This window comes from Spinacia oleracea, chromosome 3, assembly GCF_020520425.1.
Source record: "Spinacia oleracea cultivar Varoflay chromosome 3, BTI_SOV_V1, whole genome shotgun sequence".
NCBI lineage: Eukaryota > Viridiplantae > Streptophyta > Magnoliopsida > Caryophyllales > Amaranthaceae > Spinacia > Spinacia oleracea.
Window position 1 is genome coordinate 148292300 of NC_079489.1, and position 22917 is coordinate 148315216.

The 22917-nt window shown below is 36.4% G+C and overlaps 1 protein-coding gene across 1 annotated transcript in view; it reads right to left on the reverse strand.

Moving 5' to 3' along the window:
* The window catches only part of LOC110776769 (suppressor of RPS4-RLD 1), a 37702-nt gene that overhangs the window by 14507 nt on the left and 278 nt on the right, over positions 1–22917 (reverse strand). Inside the window, exons 2-9 of the mRNA XM_056840905.1 lie at positions 22686–22795; positions 6590–7197; positions 3671–3715; positions 3462–3563; positions 3300–3380; positions 1829–1895; positions 306–406; positions 93–200 (exon numbers count right to left, since the gene is read on the reverse strand). Coding sequence (XP_056696883.1) covers positions 93–200; positions 306–406; positions 1829–1895; positions 3300–3380; positions 3462–3563; positions 3671–3715; positions 6590–7197; positions 22686–22795 — 1222 coding nt within the window. The remainder of the gene's footprint in view (positions 1–92; positions 201–305; positions 407–1828; positions 1896–3299; positions 3381–3461; positions 3564–3670; positions 3716–6589; positions 7198–22685; positions 22796–22917) is intronic.

Here is a 22917-nt window from a genome sequence, read left to right on the forward strand (position 1 = left end):
ATTCTCCAATTTACACAGCAAGGAACTCGACTTAAGCAGCAAATTCACTAAAGAAGGATGTAGAATGTTAGTGGAAAGTTAATCCACGTTACCTGGGTTAGATGAGTCCACGCCTCAAGAAAATCACAGTCAAATTGGAGCGCCTTCAAATGTGACTCCTCTGCTTTCTTGTACTCACCAATCGATGAGAAGGACAGACCCTAATGAGATGATACTTAAGTCAGTCACAGAGGGGAGAACAGAGTCGGACAAGCATATACTTTCTTGTGATCCAAAATCCACATGTCAGAATGGGAAAAACTCACCAAATAAGTGTATGCAGATTTTTTGTCTCTGTCAAATTTAACACAAGTAGAAAGGTCTTTCACAGATGCACCAAAATCCTTGAACTTAAAATAAACGATACCTAAATATCAACCGTAAAGATAGATCAGAGACTGCCTACTGGAAACAGTGAGTATTTTAATTCTAAGCATTGAACAGCTCACAAGAAGTTAAAATATCATCGATACACTTAGACACTTAGTTAGAATCAGCAACATTATAATTGCACATCATCCTGCAATGTAATTTTCATATGAACAATAACGCGACTTTTTTTTATTACAGGTAAGTAATTAAGTTGTAAAGGTTCACGTGTACAGTAATCTCCAATACTTCGAATACTAAGCTTCCAACCAAAAGGAACCTGCAATAGAAAATTCTCCTCGCAACAGTGGGAAAAAGAAATCACCAGCAAGATCTAAGAACCGGCAGTCCAAAGTTCCAAACTCTAGCACCTAGCTAAGAACTCATAGACATGAGGCCCGTGATGGACTTTGTTTGGGGAGGGGGGAATATTAATTAGAAAATGAAGATAAGGCTTTTATATTATTATCAGGAGCTGTGGACATTGAAATCACTATGCTTCAACGTTTTCCAATTAGAATGCATTATATAAAACAAAAATATTGAAGCATATACTCCCAAGTTAAACTACTTTCTGAAATAAAACAGGAGCCTACTGCCGTCCACATGTGTAAAACAAGAGCTGTGTTATTCTGAAGCTTCACTTAAATAAATATTAAAATTCAATTCCAACTTTAGCATACATTTTGCATAGCAGCCTTGCAGATAAGACAATAAGGTCAAGAACAAACTACCATATACGAAGTATAAATAAGACAATCAACAATTGCACCTAGTTGGTTGTTATCAACTACTCCATTTAAAATATAATGCATTCAAGTAACTCATCCATGGATTGAAACTAGATTAATTTTTGTTTATTGCATCTTTATAATGTAGAATGAAATATGCCATTGATAGCAATATCATAGTGTGAAACGACTTATCTTTTGAAACAAAAAAAAAAAAGAAGCTAATATGCCTTATTTTGAAGTGGCGAGTCAACGAGAATACACTGATAGCCTATTTTACATCAACATTATTTTACATAATAATTGGTAAATGGTGACACTTCCTTTAAAATTCAATTGTCAGGAAAATGTAGTAAACAGCAACAGCCTCTTGAAGTTGAAAAATGGATTGTTCATACGAAACCATCAATTCAAACATCATTTTCAATTCTAACCCTTGCTTCTAGGCCGCCCTTAGATATACCATGAAAATAGAATGATACAAAATTGAAACCCTAAAGGACAGGAAAGATGGTGTCGAAAACTGTAACTGAGAAAGGTAAGGTTGCTCCCTACTCTTAAAGTACTGTTAACTCTCCCACAAGGGCCTAAAACAACGACAAAGTATGAAGGTATGAGAAAGATAAGGAAGGGAAAAAAAGCAAAAGAGACAAGAAGCAACTGTATTAAAAAGAGTTTTACTAACTTACCCCTCTCGTGCAGTATGTCAGCAGAATTGGGCTCAAACTCCAATGCCTTAGACAAGTCACCAATAGCCTGGATTATAGAGTTGGTTACATGGATATGATTTATAAGAGCAGACTAACTTGAGCAGTATGTACATTTAACCAGCCTGATAATTTAGTCTGAGATAACATGAAACAATTCACGGTAGATCTCTTAAAAACAATTGACTCTCTGGCAGTAGTAAAGATTCGATCTATATCAACTGCATACCCGTATACCACTAGACAAAATATTATTCTTCATAAAACAGATGGAAAATGAAATTTTCGCAATCAAAGTATTATTAAGAAACTTTTCAAAATAAAACAATACAAGCATCAGTGGAATTGCATGGCATTCCAAGCATCAGCATCATACGGATATATTCAACAGAAAAGAGTCTCTCAATCCATTGCTGCCTTGGTCAAGGACAAACAAGGGAAAACTTTCTGACTAAACATCCAATTATAGAGAAAATTATACAACTTTTTCTGCATCACAATCGCGGGAAGACGATTAAAACTCCCAAAGTAAGTTTTTTTCCATTTTAAACAAGCGTGTCACAAAATAGCACTGCAAGTGGACTTTTGTTTGTTTCTTCCCCCAAAAGACCACAACCCTAGCACATAACCTAAAAAACATGACTAGCAAGGTAAGGGGAAAATCCTCCGCTCCTCAAAAAGAGGCCACAAAGTCTCATCCGCAAACAGCGCAGAAGAAAGTGATTAGAACGTTGGAGGAAAGAAACAACACTAGTAATTACGGAGTAGTTACGCAAGAGAATACTAGGGCATTAACTATAAAGATGGTAGACCTATGAAGCCTCCAATGGATTCAACAAGCTCCTAAGAGAAACTAGAAAGCTTATTTCCAGGACAGGAACAGCAATCTCAAAGTGAACTATTGTCTTGATTGCATAGGCTAGCACTCTTTACCTAGCTGTTTATACTAAAGCTAGAGTGCAAAAGGCAAAGTAAACCCTGCCAATTTACTCCTAAATATTTTGTACAAGTCATGACATCTTTAGACGTGCAATTCTCAAGACTTGTGCCAATTAGATACTCCAACATTTACTACTAAAATTGCCATTGCTGTTAAGAAAGTTGAGCAGGATTGCAACTTGATCTTAAAAAAGGACTGATTCCATGCAAGGAATTCCTATCCTTTATGTCCTAAGGTAAGCAATTTTAACCGATCAAAGAAACGATAATTCTAGCACTGAACTCAAAAAAAACAAAAAAGTGAAAAACTACAAACCTAAATCATCACAACAATTTCAGTGTTTTTTAATCCTCTGTTTCACACTGTCACATTAATGTGTATCTAATTAAAATCTATAAGAAACTGAAGTCTTGGACTTCCTTTTTCCGGGATCAAAGGTCAAACTTTGATCCTTATACCCAACAAAAAATTAACTGAAACCACCATTCACCAGAACACTGCACTTTATCTTACCCCAGCAGAGTCTCCTAAAGCAGCTCGAGCTTGTCCTCTGCGTTTCCATGCCTCACCAGCAGATGGATTTGTATCAATAGCCTAAACAAATATTTAATATAGCACATGTAAGCGAGAGCCGAGAGCTCAAAGGTTCACAGACTGCGGTAATCTGATCAATACCTTGGTAAAATCAGCAATTGCTGCATCAAGTTCTCGTTGGAAAACATACGCTGTCCCTCTTCCAATCAATGCCTCTGGATAATTTGGATCCTCTTTCAGTATCTGCAGCAGGGAAAAAAATCAAGTAGACATAGACAAAATTACAGCAGGAGTAACCCCTTTCCTAGGGAAAATACAACAATGGAAAGACAATAGAGATAACTTCTTACTTGATCAAAAATTGATATAGCATATGTGTACCTTCCCTCATTAACCTGCAAGAATATTGAGCTAACGAGTGAAGTCCAAAATAACTGATGAAACCCTTGAATTGAATTTAACAAAATATAAGCTGGTCTTCATAAAACTTATTTTCCTAGGTGTAACTAAGAAACGCCCAACGATCATCCCCTCAGTGAAACTTCACATAGTGAGCTTCGCCCCATTGTTTACAAGTGTCCTCAAGCCATGTTATTAAAGGTGTGTCTTGAAGAAATAAAAAATTAAGGTGTATCTTGAAGAAATTAAAAAGGTAAAGGTGTATCTTGAAGAAAATAAAATCACCTCAATTTTTTGTGTTTCAAATACTGGTCGCTAAAAAAACTTTTCCTTACTTTCAATGCCACATAATCAGAAATATCAGACATATGTAAAACGGTAGTTGAAACATGATATGATATCATTTTAGTCCATAAAGAACTTATAACAAATTTGGAAAGTGTAGTTAGTAATTTGTATTTCGTAACACCAAATGCCACCAATATCTCGTTGCAATCTATGATTTGCAATTGTAACTTTACTCTTATCTTAACAACGAAAAATTTACTTAAACAAAAAGTGAAAGTGTAAGTTACTAATAACTAAGATCTAAGGTCTAAGGAAATGCCCCGTAAAAAGGTATGATAATTAACATGCACAAAATGCATTAAAATAACTACAACTTTTTGGGGACAAACAACACAGAAATAATGATAATCACATGACTATAGTCCCCCTGTTTCTTCTTATACATCCAATTTCAATTAAGGGATGTTTTTTTATGTACCCACTTCTACTTTGTTCTATTTTTGTAAATCGCACTTTTTCCACATAATATTTACACATTTCCACTCACTCTCACCTACTTATTCACTTTTTTCTGACACTATCCCATCTTTTTACTACCTCTCTCTTACTTCACCTACCTTTTTCTTACTCCCACTCGGAAAAACAAGAATCCACAATAAGTGGATATAAGTCATATAACAAAAAAACGGAGGGGGTACAAGAGATAAACTCAACAGTCCTACTATTGATCAATCGCTCAAACATTAAAACCATTTTGCAACTAATCACCAATTCAATGGCATGCTTATATAATCAGGGCCGCTCAATAGCACGGGACCCCCAATTTTTTGGGGCCCAAAATCTGAATTAATAACTAGTATAAATAAAATGCAGCACAAAACCAATACACAAAATGAGTATAGCTCAGATGGTGGAAAGAAGTAAAGCTGAATGCTTTTGGCGCAAAGCTCAGGGGTTCGACTCCACTTGCGCTGACCATCGAACTCTTCATTTCCTTATATGTGTTGAGTGTTTTTTTACCACAAAGTTATTTTATCTTATTATAAACAGATTTTTCATGAAACGCCCCTGAGGTTTGCTTTAATGCACCAAATACCCCTAAACTTTCCAGAATGCACCAAACACCCCCGATGTTTTAAAAAGTAACACAAAATGCCCTTAATGAGCATTTTCCGTCCAATCCGTTAAGTCTCTATTAGCGTGAAATTACTTTTGTGCCCTTACTCATCCATTTCTCAACTAATCCTAATATTAACACTTAATTATATTAATTAAACCCTCAAAAAAATAATTAATACTATTTTTTTTTTTAAAATCCAAAATTTTGTTTGGGCTTTTCTTTTTCCCTTCACGCATCAGTCATCATCATCATTTTCTTCTTGTTCTTAACCATCATCGTCCCTAATCACCATCATCATCTTCTTCTCCTTCACCCCGTCAAAAAAACCCACCATTTTCCTTCAATTCCGTCATCCCACCATTTGCCGTCACTTTCCTTCGATTCCTTCATCCCTCCCAAAAAAAAAAACCCATCTTCTCTCTCCTCAAGCTGCAACAATGGTGAGTTTACAACCCAGATTTTCGGCCCACAATGATGTTCTATAACCGTAGATCTGTGACAAATTAGTTTCACTTCCAACTCTTTTTCGTCTTCTCCAACCGTAGATCTGTGGTGCGGTGCAGCGACCCATTTGAAATTGGGCGGCGATTGGCAGTGACTCAAGCTAAGAAACCCACATTTGAGTCGATTGGGAGTCGACCCATTTGAAATTGATCAGTGAATTGCAAAACCCGATAATCAATTTGGGTTTTGTGTTCTAGAAAGGAATTGATCGAGATTCGAGACTTCGAGAATGATGCGTGGGGGAGAGAGGGGGCTTGGGGTGGTTGTGGATTTGGTGGTTCTGGGTGGTGGTTTTGGTGGCTTGGTTTTTGAGGATTATGGGATTATGATGATATGATGGCAAGGAAGAGAAAAAATAAATTTGGTGGAGGATTGGAGATGGTAGATGAGCCATAGAAGAAGAAGAAAAGGAAAGAGCAGGAGACTACCATGGGGAGAGAGAGATTAACAAAGTAAATAATAAAGAAAAAAATTAGGAAAATAAATAAAAAGAAAAAAAATAGGAAAATAATAATAATTAGAGGTAATGTTAACGGTGACTTAACCGAATGGACGGAAAATGCTCATTAAGGGCATTTTGTGTTATTTTTTAAAACCTCGGGGGGTGTTTGATGCATTCTGGAAAGTTTAGGGGTATTTTGTGCATTAAAGCAAACCTCAGGGGGATTTCATGAAAAATCCGTATTATAAAATATGAAGAGTTATATTTGGAATATAAAAATGTTGACATTTATAAATTTTGTACAGATGTTAAAAGTGGAAAATTTAGACCGTAGATTTCTGATGCATACAAACTTTCTTTGATAATATTTTGTTAGTATGTACGTAGTATTTTGTGACTTTTAAACAATTAGGAAATAAAAAATACATACAAACTTTATATATAGCACAGGAGCCCTCCATTTGAGAAACAATTAGGAAATAATAACTGCACACAAATGGAGGGGTAAAAACATACCTCTGCTATCCCTCTTGATAATCGAAAGTCTAGGCTTATAGACTTCGTTTTTGAAATCCTAGCAACACAAACTTTCTGGTTCTTCTTAACAGCATCACTACCCTCAAATTCTTCAGAATTCTTATTATTCAACTTGTTGGAAACCTTAGATGTATTAACTTTATTGCGTGGTTCTTCACTAGGTTTGTTGAGTGATTCCAACTCACTGCTCAATTTTTTATAAGTACCATTAGGCTTGCTGTCAAATTTCTTCGTTTCCTTTATCTTTTCCACTGGCCCATTTTGCCGATGACATTCAGGAACCAATTTGCTTTGAACCTCAGACACATGGTCTGACTCACTGCTGATTTCAGAGTCAACCCTTAACTTATTAGGATCCTTTGCAGTTTCAATTTCACATATACTATGTCGTTCTAACACAGTTAATGGTGCAGATGACCCATTACTATGCTCTTCTTGATTACTTCCGTTTGTGTTTTCCTTTACAAGAAGCTCTTCCAATTCTAACAATTGTTTCAAATCTGCAGACTGATTAAGAGCAACGTCATAACCTTGCTTCCAGTATAACACAGCATCACCTTTTCTTCCCAAGGCAGAATAAGCATGACCTGCAATTTAAAGTAAACAAAAATGATTGGAATTCATCAACTTTTTATCTTATAATGGTACACTACCAGTTCAGACCACGAGATACCATGTTTAACAATGTTGTGCAGAGAGAAAGTACAACAGAGGCAAAGCAGGTTAGAGATCAACTATTAGTGTCGACAAGACTTGCCTCACTAGATCTTTTGAAGAAATACAGCCTTTGACACATAGTTCCGGGTGAAGAATCCATGCAGATGAACGCATAATATGAAAAGTTTCTAAGATTCTAACTATAGCTTTGAGATATATGTTCTTTCACACCTAGACTGGGGTGAAGAATCCATGCAAGTGAACACTGAGGAATTATGTCCTTAGACATTTCCGGCAATTACTAAATATAAATAGGAATTAATGATGAAGATAATAAATTAATTATTTTAGTAATCATATTTGCTTGCTAGAGAATAAATGTGATTAGTAGGACAATATTGATTGGACCTACAACTAAAATATATTAATCCTATAAGGTCACACATATAAGCACTAATTGGAATGGGCCCAAAAGGTCCTATGGCAACCGGCCTGCTAAGAGAAATATGGTTGGGCTTTGTGTTAACTTAAAAGCCCTAAACATTATAATAGTTATAATGTCAGGGATTCAGGAACGACGTTCATTCAAGATATCTGACAAAAGGGAAAACATAAAAAACCCTAATTCTTATTTCTCTGAAACGCCGTTCATCCCAAACAAAGCAAGAGACAGATCGTGATCGTTCTCTTCCGTACTAGCATACGTGGGATTCAATTGGTGCTTGTGGACTAAGTAGAGGAGCAACAAGTGGGGCTCTAAGATCTTCGAAGCTTGCATACGAACGGGAGAACACGCTGCAAAGGTGATTATTCTTTCGACTTAATCTGATCTATACTATTGTTATGCATGACATCCTGTGATAGATGTTAGGAAATTGTTTCCTGAAATTCCGCTTTATGCATCTATCTGTTCCTACAGTGGTATCAGTTTTAGCCTCTTGCATAATATTTTATGATCATGATTGTATGCAACATTATTATTTTGATTCAATTAAGGGAAGATTTATTTATGGCTTGAATTTGCAAAATTAATATATGATATTAATTGATTGGAATTATTAAATCGTGATTTATTTAATTTTTGCTCAAAATAAATTTATAAAATTCCGAAAATTTTAACCTAAGTCCGATATTAACAGTTAATATCACACAAAATTTTTCGGATTTTTTAAAATTAATTTCGATAGATTTTAAATTATTTATTGGTTAATAAGATTAATCATGGAAATAATTTGTTAACAGTTAAAGATTTGATTTTTAATTTGTTAAATAAATCTACTAATTATCCCTTAATTTTTATACAATAGCCGAAATTTTTTGGTAATTTTTTAACTATTTTTCGGATATTTTGTATATTAATCATTGAATTTGGTTAATTTTTATGTTTAATTCGATTAATCATAAAATTTAAGGATAACAATTAAAATTTTTGATTTTATTTGTTAAGAAAATTCAATAGATCAGCCTGGTAATTTATTTCGAATTTTTCGGAAAATAATTGTTATTTTTCTGAATTTTTTGAATACAATTAGATAATTATGCCTTAGATTTTGAATTATTGTTAGATTTAAATTTTTAATAAGATTATAAATTGAAATCTAATTAGTAACAACCCTAAAATTCAGTTTAAGGTTTGTTGATTTATTCGAATTTCAAGCATAATTTTCGGATATAAGACCCTAATTAAAATTTTTAATCTTTAAACAAAGGTTGGATAAAGATTAATTTAAATTGACAATTGTTGCACAATTTAAATAAAATTGCCCACCATGGTTGGGTGGCACCACCTGCGACGGTGGAGCCACGGTGAAGGGTGAACTAGGGCGGACTTCCGGCAGAAGAATGGGCGGCGTACGGGCGGTGGGCGAGGCGGCGTATTGACGTCGCCGTTGTGCCTGGCTGCTGTTGCGACCTGCTGAGGTTGCGGCTGGTTAACAGTTGCGGCCTGGCTAGAAGGTCGGCTTGGCTGCCGGCTTAAGCTGGTGGTTGTGGTCGACCATGGATGGGCTCTTCAGCCGCAAAATGGCCGGAGAAAGTTTATTGCTGGCGATGTTAGGTGAAGCTTCGTGGAAGCTTATTGGTCATGCTTCTGTTGTTTTGAATGCTACTGCAATCCTGCTATCCTTTTTTTTTTTGTTCTTTTTTTTAAATAAAAATAAATAAATGAGATAAAATAAAAGGGAATTTAAAAATCAGTTTGACAACTTGAATTAAAAGAATTTCAAGGTCCGAATATATCAGCTCATTTAAATCAGTTTTGGAAGTTGGAAAAATAAAAATTAATTTCCAAAAGGTTTGAGTAATTTGATTTTTATTTTAAATTGGAAAATCAGATTTTCTATTTGAGCATAATTCGTAATTTTCAATGAATGCAAATTCTAGATTAATGAGATTATTCTAGCCATATTTAAATAGTAATTGAATTAAAATAATAAAGTTCCCTAAATAATTTTAAACTTAAATTGTTTAAGTTTTTATAATCATTTTGGAAATATTATTTGCTTATTAACAGTTAATAAGTAAATAATTTGTGTTTAATATTGTTTGATATTATATGCGTGTATGGAATATATATGATATTTTGTTACAGGCAAGTGACTAGTATGGCCCAAAATAGGATAGAAAATACGATCTGCGTATCGTTTTGTATTCTTGTAAAGTTTGAAATACGATCTGCGCATCGTTCTGTATTGTTGTAATTTAATTTAAAAGCTTAAATTAGATTATAAAGTTCGTATTATGAGCTCGATGGAGGAAGAAGGTTCAATCAGAAATTCAAAGATGGAGATCCAAGAAAGATGAACAGGAACCCAAGAAGATTTGAGCTTATTTTTTAGGGGCCATACTAGGATCACATTTATTTTTATGCATTTTATATTGCCTTAAAATGCTTATTGAGTTTATGTATGTGGTTATTTAAAGCAATGTGTTCACTTTTAATTAACCAACATAGTAAACTTAGGTCCCAAATAATATTGAGTTTATGTGCTTTTCCATACAACACCTATAAAGCCTTAGATCATGAGTAATAGGTTCTGCCAAAGCAGGGTGTTGCTTATAATTCCGGGGATAGTAGGGTAGGTTTTTGAAACTTACATGTTAATATTTGGTTTAACTCAACAAAACTATCAAAAAACAAAATTTTGGGTTTTGAAGCTAAGAGATAGGAAAATACAAAGAGTTGTTAACCTGTCTACCAAGAGTTATAATTAGTTATAATTAGTAAAATGTTTACTTACCTCAAGTACTATAAATTAAAGTAGCAGGGCCAAAGTCCGTTTGATTATAGTGGGAGGGGATCTTGGTTAAATCTTTATTCAATGGGGACTTCTAATTTTGAATAAAGGGTAGTAGTTAATTAAATTTGTTTAATTGCTGCTTTTGATAAACATTATATTGAATCTTGCTTTACCATTTTATTGTAGTTATCATGTCTGGTGCAAACAACAACTCTACTTTTAACTTGTGCCCTCTAATTGAAAACAAACTGAATGCACACAACTTCCTACAATGGGAAAAGGCTATAAGAATTGTTCTCAGAGCGGAAGGAAAAGAAAGTGTTCTTGAAAATCCACTCCCTCTTGAACCCCTGCCAGAAAATGCTACTGAAGCTCAATGTCGAGCTAAACAAACTCTCCAGGATAACTCTCTGCAAGTAACATGTTTGATGCTTGCTTGCATGGAACCAGAGTATCAAAAGCGTTTTGATGGTCTGGATGCCTACACAATAATCCAGCAACTGAAAACTTTGTTTCAGAAGAATGCTAGATTAGGGAGGTTGCATAGTATGATGGTTCAGGACGAGGGGAACTTACCTGGTGAACCTGAACATAAGGATGTTCTAATGGTCAAGAGAGGTAAGCAGTTCAAGAGTATCAATGCCATAGAAGTTAATTTAGCTACAACTACTTCTTGGGTATTTGATACCGCTTGTGGATCTCACATTATTGGTAATGTGCAGGGACTTAAAAGAAGTAGGAGCTTGAGCAAAGGCGAAGTGGATCTCCGAGTAGGCAATGGAGCAAGAGTTGCTGCTTTAGCTGTAGGAGATTATAGTTTACGCTTGCCTTCTGGTTTAATATTAGAACTTTATAATTGTTATTACGTTCCAGTTATTACCAAGAACATAATTTCTATTCCGATTTTGGATTCGGAAGGTTTTTCATTTCAAATTATGAATAATTGTTGTTCAGCATATTTGAATGGTATGTTCTATGTCTCTGCTAAATTATCAAATGGTTTGTATGTACTAGACTTACAAAACCATATCTATCACATAGAAAACAAGAAACACAAACCAAATGATTTGAACCTTACTTACCTATGGCATTGTCGATTAGGCCACATAAGCTCAAAGCGCATAGAGAAACTTCATAAGGATGGAATTCTCAAATCATTTGATTTTGAATCATTTGAAGTATGTGAGTTTTGCTTAATGGGGAAAATGACAAAGTCTCCTTTCACAGGCTCAAGTGAAAGGGCCAATGATCTTTTAGCCCTCATGCATACTGATGTGTGCGGACCTATGAGTACTTTGGCTAGGGGAGGGTACGGGTATTTCATTACTTTTACTGATGATGTGAGCAGATTTGGATATGTTTACCTCATGCGGAATAAGTCGGAATCCTTTGAAAAGTTCAAGGAATTCCAAAATGAAGTACAAAACCAACTTGGAAAGAAAATTAAAGCATTGCGATCCGATCGTGGTGGTGAATATTTATCTCAAGAGTTTGGTGATCATTTGAAACATTGTGGAATACTTTCGCAATTGACTCCACCAGGGACACCACAGTTGAATGGGGTTTCCAAAACAAGGAATCGAACTTTATTAGATATGGTTCGGTCCATGATGAGTCTTGCTAACCTTCCTGCCTCATTTTGGGGATTTGCGCTTGAAACAGCGGCATTCACACTCAACAGAGCTCCGTCCAAAGCAGTAGAAAAGACGCCATATGAGATGTGGACTGGAAAAGTTCCAAAATTGTCTTTTCTAAGGACATGGGGTTGTGAAGTTTATGTAAAACGTTTACTTTCTGATAAGCTTTCACCCAAGTCCGATAAGTGTTTTGTGGGTTACCCAAAACAGACTAAGGGATACTACTTCTACAACCAAAGCGAAAACAAAGTGTTTGTTGCTCGCGATGGTGTCTTTCTGGAAAAGGAGTTTATTTCCAGAAAAACAAGTGGGAGTAATGTATATCTCGAAGAAATTCGAGATGAGCAACAAATGGATGAGGTTCACACCTCGTCAGAGACGACCCAGCATGAAAATGCTCAGGAGGCGGTGCATTCCATTCATGCGCCTTCTACCGTCCCACTTGGAGATAATCCATGCGAAGTCCCTCAACCTAATGAGGTGGAAACTTCTCCTATTGTTCCCCAACGTAGGTCTAGTAGGACCGTCATTCCGTCAAAGAGATATATTGATTTCCTTTTGACTGAAAGTTCTGAAATAGAGATTTTAGAACATGAGGAACCTACTAGCTACACAAATGCTTTGACGAGTCAAGACTCCGAGAAATGGCTTGAAGCCATGAGATTCGAAATGGATTCGATGTTTGAAAATCAAGTATGGGACTTGGTTGCTTTGCCTGATAGGTTAAACCCATAGGTTGCAAATGGATTTTCAAACTGAAAAAGGACAAAGATGGAAACATTGATGTCTTTAAGGCAAGACTAGTGGCAAAAGGTTTTAGACAAATTCATGGTATTGACTATGATGAAACCTTCTCACCAGTAGCCATGCTAAAATCCATTAGGATAATTCTTGCGATTGCTGCCTTTCATGACTATGAGATCTGGCAGATGGACGTCAAAACCGCTTTCTTGAATGGGTTCTTGAAAGAGGATGTGTACATGACACAACCACAAGGTTTTGAAGATCCAAACAGTCCAAGAAAAGTTTGCAAGCTTAAGAAGTCCATTTATGGGCTTAAGCAAGCATCCCGGAGTTGGAACCTCAGATTTGATGAGGCAGTCAAATCTTTTGGCTTCCTCAGAAATGAAGAGGAATCTTGTATATACAAGAAGTTGAGTGGGAGTAGTATTGCTTTCCTAGTCTTGTATGTGGATGACATACTTCTCATAGGAAACGACAAGACCATGCTTGAGTCAGTCAAGGAATGGCTTAAAAGTTGTTTTTCCATGAAAGACCTAGGAGAAGCTGAATACATCTTGGGAATAAGGATCCATAGAGATAGATCCAAAAGGCTGATTGGACTTAGCCAAGAGACTTATATTGATAAGGTTCTTGCAAGGTTCAAGCTGGAAAACTCCAAAAGAGGTTTCATTCCCATGCAACATGGCATTTCACTTGGCAAGACTCAGTGTCCTTCGACACCTGATGAGGTCAAGCGCATGAGTAATGTTCCTTATGCCTCTGCAGTAGGGTCCATTATGTATGCCATGGTATGCACTCGACCGGATGTTGCATATGCTTTGAGTATGTGCAGCAGATACCAGTCAAACCCAGGAGAGGCGCACTGGATGGCAGCAAAGAATATCCTTAAGTACTTAAGAAGGACAAAGGATGATTTCTTGGTCTATGGTGGAGATAATGAGTTGGTTGCCACTGGATACACCGATGCAAGCTTCCAAAGTGACAAAGATGATTTCCGATCACAATCTGGTTTCATATTTTGTCTCAATGGAGGGGCTGTGAGCTGGAAGAGTTCTAAGCAGAGTACCATCGCAGATTCTACAACAGAGGCTGAGTATATTGCAGCAAGTGATGCAGCAAAAGAAGCTGTTTGGATCAAAAAGTTCATTAGTGAACTTGGTGTAGTTCCTAGCATTGAAAATGGCATTGAGTTGTATTGTGACAACAATGGTGCCATTTCCCAGTCCAAGGAACCCAGATCGCACCAAAAATCCAAACATGTGCTCAGGAGATTCCATCTTATTCGAGAGATCGTTGAAAGAGGGGATGTGAAAGTAAGCAAGGTTCATACTGAGGATAACGTGGCTGATCCTCTGACTAAACCGCTTGCTCAACCTAAGCATGAGAGTCATACTAGGTCTATGGGGCTTAGGCATATGGGAGAATGGCTTTAGTTTGTTTACTTTATGTTTACAATTGTAAAGACATTTATTATGCTCTGAATGTTTATCAATAAAAGTTCATTCTTATTTAATTGTTTGGTTTAGTATTAAATAAAATGTCCAAATAACTTGTGTTTTCAAATAGGATTATCTAAAACGTTTTGATAATGGAACCCTATAAAGTGACCTGAAATCACAACTTATTAAGTCCCTAGTCTAAATCATTAAATTGGACATAAGTGATTTATGTGAAGACCAGCATGTAATTAATTGATAGTGCAGTTCCATGGGCTATGGAGACATAGGGATGTCTAATTGATTATATGGATGTATACTTGATGCATTGAGACTTGACCTAACTAGATTCTAAAAGTAGAATCAAACTTCTATATTTAGTGGATTCCTTAGACATGAGTATGTCTTAATAACCACGAGACAATTAGTTTAACTTTGACGCTGTTAAACGCTGCGCCGTAAAAGGAGGTTATAAAGGCAGTGATCAGGTAGGCTAAGAATTGAGTGGGAGTTATGGTCATACAAGAGTGAATAAGTCCTCCTATTTGATAGGAATGGTGTCTGGGCCTCTTGATGAGCGAGAACTGAAAATTGCATGGCCATGCGGAATGGGATTAAAAGTTAATCTTTATTTGAACAGTTCGAACTCGGCGATCAAGAAACTAGAATTTGAGAATAACAGTGTGTTATCAAATTTTGGCATTAAAGAGACTTAAGGAATTTAGCATTGCGTTCTTGTCTTCGGACAAGTGGGAGATTGAAGGAATTATGTCCTTAGACATTTCCGGCAATTACTAAATATAAATAGGAATTAATTATGAAGATAATAAATTAATTATTTTAGTAATCATATTTGCTTGCTAGAGAATAAATGTGATTAGTAGGACAATATTGATTGGACCTACAACTAAAATATATTAATCCTATAAGGTCACACATATAAGCACTAATTGGAATGGGCCCAAAAGGTCCTATGGCAACCGGCCTGCTAAGAGAAATATGGTTGGGCTTTGTGTTAACTTAAAAGCCCTAAACATTATAATAGTTATAATGTCAGGGATTCAGGAACGACGTTCATTCAAGATATCTGACAAAAGGGAAAACATAAAAAACCCTAATTCTTATTTCTCTGAAACGCCGTTCATCCCAAATAAAGCAAGAGACAGATCGTGATCGTTCTCTTCCGTACTAGCATACGTGGGATTCAATTGGTGCTTGTGGACTAAGTAGAGGAGCAACAAGTGGGGCTCTAAGATCTTCGAAGCTTGCATACGAACGGGAGAACACGCTGCAAAGGTGATTATTCTTTCGACTTAATCTGATCTATACTATTGTTATGCATGAGATCCTGTGATAGATGTTAGGAAATTGTTTCCTGAAATTCCGCTTTATGCATCTATATGTTCCTACAAACACATATAATAGGACGAGGTTTCTTACATAACATACCAACTAAATTATTTTTTCACATGATTTACTAAAGGGTTTTTCTCATTGGTAGCCATCAACTCTTGCAAATTCTCAATGGTAACAAAATATTTGCCAAGTTCTCTCAAATAACATTAATTTTAAAAAAATTCTCTAATATAGCAATATTATATAATTAGCAGCTAATTAACTTATCCGTCTTCTTCCTCTTCTTGCTTATTTTTTCGGAGTTAATGAATTATTTCAAATAAGGAGTTAATGAATAAGAAGCTAATAAGGAGTTAAGACCCAAAAGTGATTAATTCAAGCACATCAGTGGCCAACATTGTATGTAACGGGTGGGAAAATCATTTAACTGATCAAATGGCTTCTTACAGTAAAGACGACGAGAAGGATTTGATCTTAGCAGCCATTGTATGTAAATCTTCTTGTCATTTTGAGGTTTGCCTTACCAAGCTTTTGTATACCCAACGTAGAGGGGAATCTTATGGGTCACTTAGTTTTGGTAATGTTGGCCGGAGAAGGTGGTCATGGTGGTTTGTTTGCAACCGTGAATTCTCGCGTTAATGGGGTCGAATTGGCAGTCGCTAGAGGAGGTTAAACTCCGCTGTGTTCGTTGTCGGCTGGGGAAGGTGATGGAATGGGGTTTGTTTTGTGATTATGGTACGTGGTGAGTGGTGATTGTTGATTGATGAAGTGGTGCTCGTTGAAGAAGAAGGATAAGCAGGGAAGTAAGCTTCCTTATGTGATGTCGTTTTTGCCGAAAAAATTCAATTAATTTCTGATTTATCCAAGGTCAACGTGGGTCAGGTACAAAATTAGGTTAGCTAGTTTAATATATTTTTATATTATAAGTGTTAGTTACAACTTAAAAGAACAATGCTATCATGGAGAAACTTTTAAAAACTAATGCTATTTAAGAAAATATGGCAAAAAATTTGCTACCATTGAAAATTTGCAAAAGTTCATGGCTACCAAAGAGAAAAACCCTTTACTAAACATATCTATTGTATTACTCAGAACGTCTACCCCCAATAAAGCTCTTAGCCCTTTTGAAACCTTTGATATCCAATAATTATTTTTAAAGAAGGTAAGCATAAACATTTGAATCAGCATGCAAGTTCTGTAAAAGGATTTGCAAAAAAACAATGATATGCGTAAGCCCAGGCTGACAACAATTATTCGCACAAGTGCCAGGTGTGTGGATAAGGGAAAATTGGAAAGCTACCTTAATGGTAAAATCAGAGTTGGTTAGGACTTAGGAGGGGGGAAATTGATATCAGCCTTGCAAGTGGCAGAAATCAGCAGTAGTGAGGGAGAATTGTAATAGGGAAGGGTATTGAGAAAAGGGGTTGTTTATCTTTCTGTTGAGTAATAGAATCTCTGCCTTATTTTTCCTTCCTTTATCTATTAAATTCTATTTTGTGCTATAAACAATAGCATAGAAACTAACCACTAGGCACTCTATGGGATTGGTATATGAAGTTGAAACATGTATAACTTCCTGAATTCCTACGTCCCAGTCATGAGGGTTCCTCCTGAATGTAATAGAACATAGAGTATCTAACTACCACTTTCTCCTGCCATAAAGGATACAACATGAGCATAATAAATCAAAAGGAGGAAATAAGGACAAGGAAAGAAAATGGTTAAAGGTTGCTCGTATGCCCAGACTTCTCGCCCGACACCTCACCTAATGCAAACTTTCCCATTCTCGCCGGACACCTCACCAACAGAAAGAAAAGGAGAAAATGCACAACACCTAGAAAAGAATGAAATAAAGTTTCTCCACCAATCTTTTTACATCCATATTCATCACTATCACCATCGTCATTTTCATTTCTCTCTTCCCCTCAAATGTGCATCTCTCTCAAATACTCTACACTTTGTGTATTGACCTTTGGAACAACTGCATAAAGCTGAGCACATTCATGTATCTTTAGTTCTTCACATGTACACATCTGAAATGTGGCATACTGCATCAGTGTTGTTAGTGTGTTGTGCATCTAACCAAGAGCCTCATGAGTAGAAAATTATTGTCATATGTAGTCATCTAATATTCTCGTTTCCTTCACAGGTTAAAGTGTTGCAGAAACAATTGATTTACATATAGGAAATTCTTCAACTAGCTCTATCCTATCGCTCTATCGACATCATTAATCCCTCCAGTGAAGGATAGGGCATATTTCAAGTTAATCACAATAAAATCTCCATTCAGATGAGGGCATAATGTGGCAAGATCAGCAGCATTCCCATCCATTAATCTATTTCTCTCGTGCATTTTAAGTAAAGTTACATTAGATACCTTTCTCGCACGGCACTCCTAACTCATTAGAATAACTAGTCTTCAAACTCACATTCAGACGCTTCATTATGTCCTCATTCTCATTCACGTTTAACGCAAATCTCTGAAAAGTCTAGTATTGTTGGTAGCTTGATACGAGTAGGATTAGCAATGGATCGGACACGAAACGGCGGGAGCGAGACCCGAATACGCTCCGCATAATAATCGCATCCAAAATTCAGATCCGAGTCCGTATCCTAAAATTCTGAGTATGATCCCATTGTTCCAAATGGCCATCTGAATCCGACCCGCTCCGATGGACACCGAATCATCTCCTACTTAATATTTTGCTTCCAATTATTTCTTTGTCACTAACTCAAGCCTCAAGGGAGTATACTCCAAATGAGAAAGTAAAGCCACTAAGGTTGCATTAAAATGGGTGTATAATTAAAATTGAAATGATAGAGAAATAGCAAGTTGAAGTCTCAAAATTCAATAATACAAATTCATAAAAATAAGGTTAATACATCTCATGTGCAAGAAAATACTATTAGAATTCAGATCTGGGATGAACTACATCAACAGAGCTTGAATTCTTCATATATTCATGGATTCTCCATTATGCATGGAAGAAAATGGTTTATGCCTCTAGATCTCTATCAAACACCACATGACCAACTCATAGTTTCTCTTCAAATACGAAGTACAAAACAAAATTATGATTTTGTGATAATATGAGTTTTTTAGAAATACTACTACATGGGAAAGAGATAGGGATTTTAGAAGAGGAAAAGAAAAGTATGAGTAGTAGAAGATCTAGAAATCCTTTGCCAAGACTCCACAAGCGAGAGAGATATGAAGGAGAAGCAGTGTTTCAAGTTGTGATGCTCGATATTTTCTTATTATTTGTTGACGATTACTCTCGTGCCACATGTAGGGGTGAGCAAAAAGGCAGGGTACCCTGCATTTTAACCGAAACCTGTTAGGAACTTGCAGGGTCTGGTTCCGGGTAACAAAATTGGGAACTTGTTGCAACAAGTTCCGGTTCTCAACTTTTCGGAACGGGTACCCTGTCACACCAATTCTAATATGAATTACCCAAAAAAAGGGATCGAGCCATATAAAAATGTTTCATATGCCCAAAATATAAAATAATTGAAGCTAATTTTTGGAAAAAATAAATATAGAATTACATTTTAAGCCCAAACCATAAAGTAGGTTTTTTTCAATAAATTAGCAATAATTTATTTAAATTTTTAAAATGACAGGGTACCTGAACTGGAACTTGTTGGAGGAGGTTCTGGTTCCGGTTCTTCTTTTAAGGAACCTGTTGCAACAAATTCCGATTCCAGTTCCCATTTTCAGGAACCAGTTGCAACAGGTTCTGGTTCCGGTTCCGGTTCCAGAAATTTTGATAGGGTACCCTATTGTGCTCACCCCTAGCCACATGGGTTTATTTGGTGATTGGAAAATATGAAGTTGGAAAATTGTTACGCAGTATTTGTGCCAGGGTTAAAACTCAATGTCAATGCAAAATAAAGGTAGGACGAAGCAACAATGGTCAAGAATTCCAGTTTAAAATCGTGATATGCTAAGAAAGGGATGTTGCATTAAACATCATGAGTTGATACGGCACAACAAAATGGTAGAGTTGAGAGGAAACATCGTCACATTTTGAATGTTGCTCGGGCATTAAGATTTCAGGCTAAGTCGAAAGTACTTTTGGGGAGAGTATGTCCTTACCGCAATTCATCTTACTAATAGTACACCCACTCCCGTGTTGGATGGTAAGACACCTCATGAGTATTTGTTTGGCCAAAAGAAATCGTATGATTCTATTCTAGTTTTTGAATATGTGTTATGCTGCTAACAGGCCCCATGTTAAAAACAAGTTTGATTCTAAGTCTAGAAAATACATATTTGTTGGTTACCCTAAAAAAGGTCGGCGTCTCTACGATTTAGAAACAAATGAGTTCTTCGTAAGCCATGATGTTCGATTTGTCGAAAATAAATTCTCCTAGATTGAGTTACTTTCCGATGCTACAAAAGAGTTATGTGGGGAGCTTTTTTACTCAATCAATATCGTGGGAAGACAACGATGGGGTGAGATTTGTTGGTCGAGAATGTAGTTATAGGCTTTGATTCCCACGCTAGGTGTCATTCGTTGTTGGGTCTTCTATAGTTACAGCGACGACAAATGTAAGTCTGCAAGAGAGGGAAGGTCTACATAAGAAGCCAACCTCGTTCTATTGGGAGCATGATAGGAGCAGAGTGCCCAGGCCCTTGGCGCTAGTACTAGTGCATATAATGATGTTGGCGCATGCGGCATGGCACACGGTGCGGCAAGGGATGTTGGAGCTGGTGACGATGCGAGCAACGTGGCAATAATCACGAATCAGGTGAGCCTAAACCACCCAATTCTCCATTTTTGAGGATTCATATTGGTGTATACGATTGTGATAGTTCTACACTTCTAAAGTAGAGGAGAAGTATGGATAGTGTTGATTGTAAATTTGTAATCTGGATACATCACTAGGTCGTGGTCATCGTATGAAAATTACGTCGTCAAAGCTCCATGGTTACGTAACTAATAATGTAATTGTCAAAAATATAGACCCTTCTACATCAATTCTTCTTCCTACGTCGCGTTCAGCACGTACACCTTTTCCTATAGCTTGTTATGTTAATTATGATAAAGTTTCTGAAAAGCATAAATGTTTTCTAACAACTATTACAAAGGGGATGGAACCACCTTCATTTAAGGAGACAATGAAACACCTAGGTTGGCGTAAGGTCACACAAAAGGAGATTGATGCTCTTGAGCTTAGTGGTACATGGACAATAGAGGACCTTCCTCCGGGTGAGAAAGTTATTGGTAGTGGTTGAGTATATATAACAAAATACAATGACAAGTCAAAAGTGGAACGTCATAAAGGAATTTGGTGGTCTTTGGTAATTGGCAAGTTAAGGGTATAAATCATAATGAAACTTTTGCGTTTGGTGGTCTTAAGGGCGGTTGGTGGTCTTTGGAAAACTCGTTTGTTTCTTGCAGTTGTTGTGTCACTAAATTGGTGTTCATAATGTCTTTCCTACATGGTGATTTGGAGGAAGAAAATTATATGCAATATCCACTAGGATACAGTCATGAGAAGAAGGTCTGCAGGTTACGTAAGTCATTATATGACTTCAAACAGGCTCCTAGATATTAGACAATGGTTTGCAAAGTTGTCTAGTGCCTTACGGGAATTTGGTATGCAGATTATTCGTTGCTCAATTACATTTAGGGGAGTATGTGGCGCATGCTCTTGTTCACATTGACAGCTTAATCACTGTTTGCAATTCTCATGATGCCATAGTACATTTCAAAGATTTAGCACCTAATCTGACATATTATTTAGGCATCGAGGTTACTCGTGGTCCTTAAGGTACTTTTTTACGTCAACGAAAATATTTCCTTAACATCAGGCAGGGTTGTGAGACTATTGACACCGGAATGGAGCAAAATCTAATGGTAATCCTTTTGCGCATCCAAATCAATATCGGCGGTTGGTGGATGACTTATTTATTTGTTACTCATCCCGATTTGAGTTATTCGGCGCATACTCTTGCTCAGTTTTTGGAGTGACGTGAAGGTGCAACATTGGGATGTCGTGTTACTTGTGTTACGTTATCTGAAAGGTAGTTCAAGAAGGAGTGTCTTGTTATGTCCTACGGCGGATATGTGCTTGACATCCTTTTGCGATAGCAATTTGCTTCTCCCCTAAATAGACGATCATTGTCTAGTTATTCGGTGCTTTGTGGAGGTTTCCAGTATCTTGGAAGACAAAGAAGCAAACTACTATGTTTTGTTTGTCTAGTTATCGTTCCAATTGTGAGTAGAAATGGTTAAGTCATTGTTGTTCTCCCTCGGTGTTTAAATTCCAAGCCTATGAAATTGTTTTGTGATAGTCAATCCGCCCTCCATGTTGCTAAGAATGTCGTATTTCATGATCGTACTAAGCATATTGAGGTGGATTGTCATTTTGTTCGTGATGAGTTATTGAAGGGCAATCTTTCCAAGTCGCATGTTCCTATAATTTTTCTACGACATATGTTCCTATAATGTAAGCTTGTTGTCTTCCAATTTAAAGTGCACAATCGCAATCCTTAATTCATGGGTCCGCCCCTGGTTCCTATTAGTCATCGATGACTAAGGCACTTGGAAGACAACAATTTTGTTTCTTTTATGCAAGTTGGGCATTCGTGATTTACATGATCCAACTTGAGGGGGGAGTAATAGGAATTATAGTGTAGATAAAATTTTGGTGCTTTGTAAAAAATATTATGTAAAGTTTCCTAACATTATTAGGTTTAGAAGATTATGTGGTGGTAGGGTTGTGTACATTATAGTATAAATATGTTATCTCAATATATGAAAGGCTAAGCCGCTTACTCCTAATTGTGTATCACTTTAACATTTCTCTTCTAATATTCAGCGCAACCATCACACTGTAATCATTTGCTCTCCAAACAGTATCAAAGTAAAAATAAAAACTCCTCATGGTAACAAACTAACAACAAAAATTGTGAAGATGCATTCATTTCACAAATTCTAATCAAAACCAAAACAGCTCAAAAATCAAATTCAAAACAATAAAATCAAAAGGTCACCTTTAAGAATGTAAGCTTGAAGAAGACACGGATCAATTTCAAGCGCGCGATCGCAATCCTTAATTACATGCTTATGGAGCTCCAATTGACTGTAACAGAACGCTCGATTGCTGATTTTTCAAACATTTTACACCAAAACGAAAATTCAATTCGTTAAAAAATCAATCAAATTAACAAAATCTAATAGCAAAACAAACATAAACATCGAGATAAAACTAAATGACGAAGAAGA